General features: G+C 47.5%; 1 protein-coding gene across 1 annotated transcript; it reads left to right on the top strand.

Moving 5' to 3' along the window:
- Window positions 1–2,534: 2,534 nt before the first annotated feature.
- LOC147708489 (uncharacterized) lies at window positions 2,535–6,716 on the top strand. The gene is made up of 2 exons (XM_086925743.1): window positions 2,535–2,580; window positions 6,094–6,716. Exons 1-2 carry the CDS (start codon window positions 2,535–2,537, stop codon window positions 6,714–6,716), a joined length of 669 nt encoding a protein of 222 aa, XP_086781869.1.
- Window positions 6,717–7,201: the final 485 nt, after the last annotated feature.

The raw sequence follows: 7,201 nt of genomic DNA, 5'->3' as shown, positions 1-7,201 counted from the left end.
CCGGGAAATACATATAAATGCAGAATGTGTTTGCATAATTATAGTCTTTTCAATGACATACAAAATGGTGTTTGCAAAGATGCTACTTAGTTACTTCAACTAGAAAGAAAATGCCCTACGAAATCGTTTTTGCTAGTGGAAATACTGAAACAAATATTGAAGCGGTTAGAGAAGGGAAGGGAGCAAGGCTCCACGCTTGCCTGCGTGGTATAATTCATAAAAATAATGATTAATAATAGACTGAGAAATATATGTGAATATTTGTGATCATCAATATGGAAGAATAGAATTGACAAAAGAAAATGCATGAATATGATAATGTCCGTTTTGTTTAGGTATGACAACATACATTGTGTGTTCATAATGGTTTCAAAAAGAAGAATATATGGGTAAATAATATTACATCACAAGGCAACTTTTCATGGCGCCTCTCCAAGCTGTGTTTCGGGTACAATCTGCCGGAGTGAGCAGCTAAACATTTTCTTCCCATTAAAGCACTGTATTTTAAATCATTGAAGAGAGTTTAATGAATGTTTTGATCAGTTTCATGTTCTAATGAGCCTTTACTGTTTTTTGCACTTTGCACTTTTTCGCTGAGATTGGTGGGGGATAGAAGCGCTTGGGGGCACGCTCCAGAAATCAACTTCCTGGCCGTGTTCAAGTGCCGATAGTCTTCTTTTCATTTTTACTAGTTGCCTCTCTGTTGGTGTTCTAGTCTCCGCTAAGGTCACGCTATTTAATGGTGGCGGGAGCGAGGACGGGCAGTGGAGGCGCCCAATGGCTCCGCAGGGGGAGCGGCGCGAGACGTCTCCCCCTGCGGATTTCACGCATAATGGTAGGGTCCAGAAGCGCGAGATAGAGGGAGCGTCAGGGAAGGCAATCAGCGCTTATTTTCTGAGGAGATTAGGCGCAGGTAGTTAGAGAGGGGGTTTTCTTCCTTTTTAGCGAAATCCGAGTTTTCAGGCAAGTTAATTACTTTACTGGTATAGAAGTGAAGTTTAGTTAGGCAGTGTAAGTTTATTTTTGCTGAGATGGAAATGAGCGAACAGCTGATAGCGGCATTGAGAGTGATCCAGCGCGAAGGGAGAGAAGACATGCTGACACAGGCAGCGCGCGATGAAATGCTTCCCCCGAAGCGTCCACCACAGAGACAAGCGGCGAAGGGGGTGAAATATGCAATTAAAGCCTGTCAACCGGCTTCTGTCAAGAAAAGGAATGGCCGAGCCCGTTCTTTGAGCGCTGGTGGGGAGACGTCTGTGCGACCTGGTGAGACAGGAGAAGTCGTGACGGTGCGAAGAGCTTCTTCCCTCACACGTCAGAAGCCAGCGAGGGAATTTGACAGCAGACCGAACGCCTCTGAGGTAACTACGCTGGTGGCGGGAACTCTTTTAGGAGCGGCTAAGAGTGGTACACAGGTGGCTCTGAAGAGAAAAGGGAAGGAAAAGGCTAGTAAGAAGGTAGCTCTTACCCAGGACAGGATGGGCGGGCAGGGGTTTCCATTACCTCCTCATCCTTTAAATTGTCTTCCTATCCATGACGCAGCGGGCATGGACCATGGACAGAACACTGTCAGTCAGAATTTTGTAATGAGAGGGGGGACGGGTTCATTGGTGGCTTATTCCAGTGACAGCGATGACAAGGTGGTTTATGATACGCAACCTACCCGTGCCTCCCCCCTACAATTGTTTCCTATGCAGCTACCTCAGAATAGTTCGATGCTGACTAGAAACATTGTGTCTGGCCCACGAGAGCTGCCCTTGGCTTTCGTCGTTGGTCCTCAGGCATATGAGCAAGTTGAAGCATTTCAAGGGACACAAGATGTGAGTGATTCTGAGGTAGAGGATGAGTTTTTTGAGGGTACTGACACGGAAGGAGAGTTTGAACAGGAGCAAGGACACAGAACACGGTCCGCAGATCAAGAAGCCAGGCGGTGGGACACACAATATCTGTTTCCACGTGCCCGCCCTTCACCGTATGACGCCCCACACACGAAGAGCGCACAGGTCGGGAGCGGAGAGGGTCAGTCTCTTTGGGTCGAGCGCCCAAGGTTCACTGACAATCAGGATATGCGCCATGCTTCAATGGATGTTGTAACTACCTCACGAGTAGCACGCGACATGGCTGAGGCGCAGATGGTTAATTTTTAGAACGCGCCATCTGTTCAGGCGGCTGCCCCATATGTGTCACGGTATACTGGGGAGCTTGGTAAGGTAAACTCCGGCGAATCCAGAGCGGATTTTTTGCGATCAGACAGGCCTCAGGAGCGGAGTTCTGATCTGCTTTGGTCAAATTTTGATGGGGGAGTGGGGGGTGAAGCTTGCCCGGGTACTAGTGGTGGTGTTCAGGTGAGGGGTGATTTTAGTCAGGCGGCAAAGGGTCAGGTCAGGAATTCAAAGAAAGGCAAAAAGAGTGGGGGTACTGTGGCGAAAGAGGTCAGGGTTGGAGGGGGGGCAACGAATTCTTCTTTGTTGTTTCAGAGGTCAAGTGCGGACTCTTCTGTGGTGAATGTGACTCCAAGAGACTATCAAGAGCGGATGTCTCCGACAGAATTGCAGCGACGTGCAGGACAGTTACCATGCGGTAAGCATCAATGGTGGGCAGTGTGGGATGTGGGAAGAGATGACAGGGTGAATTTTCGTGAGTTACCTGTGGTGAAAGTTGTTGGGGGAAGGGAAGGTAGAAAAAATGTTGTGCCGGATACTTCGGTGGCTTCTGGTAAACTGCTTCCGATTAATCCAATAGCCACACGTGTTTTACCTCAGGAGTTGCCAGTTCTGACGGGAGGGAATGTTCAGGATGCGGCATCGGAGCAGAGGGTAGCTATTAATGTTAGGCAGCGGCTTCCTTATATGGGGGTTGGTGATGCCTTTGGGGTCCCATTTGTCGGACAAAACTAAGCAGCGAATTTGGAATCACGAATTTGTTGACATATTCAAGTTGCTGCACCGAGATGTACAGGCCAAAGAGGGTTCCAAAGAGGAGGAATGGGAGTTATCGCGACGTCCCAGGGTGCCTCGTACGATTGAGAACTGGACTTCAGCCTTTCTGATATACGCAAGTATATATTGTGAAAGGTATCCAGAAAGGTCTGTGGCCCTTTACAAATACATGGACATAGTTAGGAAGGCGCAGTTGCACTTTGGGGGTTACTCTTGGCTTAACTGTGACGAGGAGTTTCGAGCTCGTATTAGCATTTGTGTAGAGAAGCCTTGGGGTGACGTAGATTCGGAGCTTAGGCTTCAATGGATGTCCACATCTCATCCATCGGCTATGACACACACAGCAAGCGGCTTGCCAGTCCCCTTCCGGCCCTTTCTATGGCGTCCCGCTAAATCTGGAGCGGTTGCATGGGGAAGAGGTTTTTCTTCAGGTACAGGAGCCTGTTGGAATTATAACAGAGGGATGTGCAACAGACCATTGTGCCGTTTCAAGCACGACTGTTCCCATTGCGGGGGGCGTCATCCACTCACGCAATGTAATGCCCCAGCGGGGGGTTTCAGTGGGCACAGAGTCAGTGATCAACAGCGGTTTCCAGAGCAGGGTGGCTGGGCAGCGAGAGGTAGAGGTGCCCCTTTCCCTCCTTTCCCAAAAAAGACGCCTACTCCAATTAGACTGAATAGCTTGGTCCCCTGGTTGAATAGGTATCCTGATATTGATTCAGCATTTCGTTTGTTCTGGGGGTTTCGGGAGGGTTTCAAGCTGGGATATCAGGGCCCCAGACAACAGAGGTGGGCCGACAACTTGCGTTCGGCTAAGGAGCTGCAGGAAGTGGTGCGTAAAAAGCTGGAATCTGAAATCGAAGCAGGTAGAATAGCGGGCCCTTTCCGGCATTGTCCTTTACCGAATTTGATGGTGTCCCCTTTTGGAGTCATTCCCAAGAAAGCGGCTGGCGAGTATAGAATGATTCAGCATCTATCCTGGCCAGAAGGGGGATCTATAAATGATTATATATCAGAGTTGGACACATCAGTTTCTTACACAACGGTGGATGAGGCAATGGAGCTGGTGACAAAGATGGAAAAGGAGGCTGAAATGGCAAAATGTGATATTCAATCTGCCTTCCGTTTGATACCAATTCACCCTACTGATTTTGAATCGTTGGGGATGTTCTTTCAAGGACATTATTTTGTTGACAGGGTATTACCAATGGGCTGTGCGGCCTCTTGTGCGCTCTTTGAAATGTTCAGCACATTCATTAATGGATTTTTTCTCAGACGTGTCAGGAGGGTGTCATTTGTCATTACTTGGACGATTTCCTTTTCATAGGAAAGGCAAACACGGGGCAGTGTAAAAAAGCATTGACACAATTCCAGAGGCTTGCGGAGGTTCTGGGGGTCCCTTTAGCGCTAGACAAGACCGAAGGACCTGATACAGTCATAACTTTCCTGGGCATTGAATTAGATACCACACACATGACAGCACGCCTTCCACAGACTAAGATTTGCGAGATCAAGGCTTTTCTCCTCACAGTTATGAACACAAACAAGATCGAGGTGAGGCAGGTGCAGCGATTGCTGGGTTATTTGAACTTCGCTTGTCGAGTGGTGAGGGCGGGAAGGACGTTTTGTAGACGGCTTTATCTGGTGCATATCTCCCACACCACAGGGTTCGGGTGACTAAAAACATCAAAGAAGATTTGCGAGTGTGGCTGTGTTTTCTGGACAATTTCAATGGCATACCTTTACATTTTGTGGATGACAATTTTGTATGGCAAGTTCAAATATATTCTGATGCTGCGGGGTCCAGTGGTTTCGGCATCTTCTGGGAGGGAAGGTGGTGTGCAGAGGGTTGGCCAGAACATTGTAAGAGTCACGGCAGAAGCATTGCTTTTCTAGAGCTTTTTCCCCGGATCGTGGCATTACTAGTGTGTGGCCACGAATTGCAGAACAGGTCGGTGTTATTTCATGTTGATAACATGGCAGCGGTGAACCTGATAAACAACCAGAAGGCCAATGACGAAAGAGTTTTACAGTTATTGAGAATGTTCATGCTTTTAAGTTTACGCCTCAACATGATGTTCAAAGCTAGACATGTCCCAGGGATTAATAATTGCATTGCTGATGCTCTCTCCCGATTTCAGTGGCAGAAGTTCCGCGAATTGGCGCCAGGGGCGGATCTCCACAAAACGGAAGTGCCACACAACCTTTGGGTTCTAGGGGAATGAGGATCTTTCAGCTAGTCGAGCAGTCCATTGCCCCTTCGACTAGAAGAACTTATGTGCAAGCATGGCAGGAGTTTTTGCATTATAAACGGAGTTTGGGAGGATCTGAGTCAGTGGGGAAGGTCAAAGGTAGTATTTGCGATTTTGTTTTGACTCTCATAGATAAAGGGCTGTCTCACACCACCATTGCAGGGAAGTTGTCCGGCTTATCTTTGTATGGGGCAATTGTGGTGGGGTTTTGACCCGGTGGATGACCAGTTAGTAAGGAAAATGTTGAGGGGTTTGCAGAGGGGGTCAATCGGCCTTCAGCGGCCGCGAGCTCCCATCACATTTGAGTTGTTGCAGAAGTTGTTACAACAGTTGGGGCTGTTTTGTTATGATTGTTGGGAAGTTGGGCGTTTTAGGTTAGTTATGATTTGGATGTTCTTTGGGGCTTTCAGGGTGTCTGAGGTGTTGGGAGTGGGCAATGACGGAGGTCAATCCAGTGCAGAGATTTCAGTAAGTGATCATAGGTTGGGGATATGGGTGAGGAAGTCTAAAACCGATCAGCTAGGCCGAGGTGCGTGGGTTTTTCTGAACAGTAGTGGGATGGCAGACTGCTGCCCTGTGCAGGAGTGGGTTTGATTTGTCTCTGGGGACACGTTCAAAACAGGTCATATTTTCATTCATGAATCTAGAGAGAAGATTACTAGCTCCCAATTTTTAGCGGTATTGAGAAGCGCTCTGACATTCTTGGGAGAAAACCCGAAAAATTTTGCCACACACTCTTTTCGGATAGGGGCTGCTACAGAGGCTGGCAGGTTGGGTTTGGATGTACTTAAACGCATTGGCAGATGGAAGTCTAACAGTTACAAACGTTATGTGCGTAAATGATTTTGCTGTTTTTGGTAACTCGTTGGGTTTGCGTTGGTCTAACTTTTATTTCATTTCAGGTACTCTGCGGGGTGCAAATTCGAAGTTTAAACGGCAGACCTGGATAGTAGGCCATTTGTTTGTTAAGTGGGCAGCCCTGTTTGCAGAGAAGCAGATTTACGGACGGGCACTGGGTATTCCGAGTGCGCAGCGCGAAGTAGTCTGGAAGGGTAAAGGAGGCATGAAGTGGGCGGATCTGTTTCCAACATTAACGCAGATGTTGCACATGCGTGGTCGTCCGGATCACCTTATCATCCATTTAGGTGAGAACGATTTAGTTACAATGTCGGGCCTCACGCTCATCAAGCAGATGCAACTTGATTTGACAGTGCTGAAGACAAATTGGCCGACCACTCGCTTGTTTTGGACAGAGTTCATATACAGACAATCTTGGCGACAGGCCAGGTCGCATGCAGCAGTTGAAAAGGCCAGACGAAAACTAAACAAAGCTATGAGGGTGTTTTGTACAGTGATGAAGATTGGGGTTTTATCACACGAAACCATCTCGAGTAGCGAGAGTCATCTTTTTCGAGATGACGGGGTCCACCTGTCTCAGTTAGGTATGGCCTACTATTTAGTTGAACTCAGAGACATGCTCGCGCAAGAACTACAGGTAAATTTATGGTGTAATTCGAAGTTATGAGGGAAAGTTGTCTTATTTTGGGTGGGGGCCAGGAAAACTCCTTGGTTTTCCTGGGTGGCATAAAATCCCCAGGGAGGAGAAGTCTAGAGCGGGCTCCTCCAGTTATTAGTTAGATAGGGGGAATTATACAGAACAATGGAGGGGAAAAAATGGAAAGAAAATGTTGGGGAAGTTATGATGAGTTCAATACAAGAAAAGAGATTATTTGATGGTTTCGGTATAAAGTCTAAATTTATAATGAAATGAAATAAATAAATAAATGGTTTCGGTTCAACTGCTAAATTTACATGATTAATGATCTGTTGGGAAATTTATGAATATACATATCCTGAATAAAGTGGCCTTTTCTGCTATGAGGAAGTGAGTGGTCTCAATTTGTGGGCGATGGCTCCGCAGGGGGAGCGGCGCGAGTCGTCTCCCCCTGCGGATTTCGTGCATAATGGTAGGGTCCAGGAGCGCGAGATAGAGGGAGCGTCAGGGCAGGC

The sequence above is a fragment of the Lissotriton vulgaris genome, chromosome 6, assembly GCF_964263255.1.
Source record: "Lissotriton vulgaris chromosome 6, aLisVul1.2, whole genome shotgun sequence".
In the NCBI taxonomy this organism is placed as follows: Eukaryota; Metazoa; Chordata; class Amphibia; order Caudata; family Salamandridae; genus Lissotriton; species Lissotriton vulgaris.
Note: the sequence above shows the minus strand (reverse complement) of the source record. Positions and strands in the feature narration are given on the sequence as shown.

Coding starts and splice junctions, on each gene's coding strand:
- LOC147708489 (XM_086925743.1), top strand. CDS start 2,535: ATGTCTCCGACAGAATTGCAGCGACGTGCAGGACAGTTACCATGCG. Junction 2,581..6,093: donor TGCAGGACAGTTACCATGCG/GTAAGCATCAAT, acceptor ATTTCATTTCAG/GTACTCTGCGGGGTGCAAAT.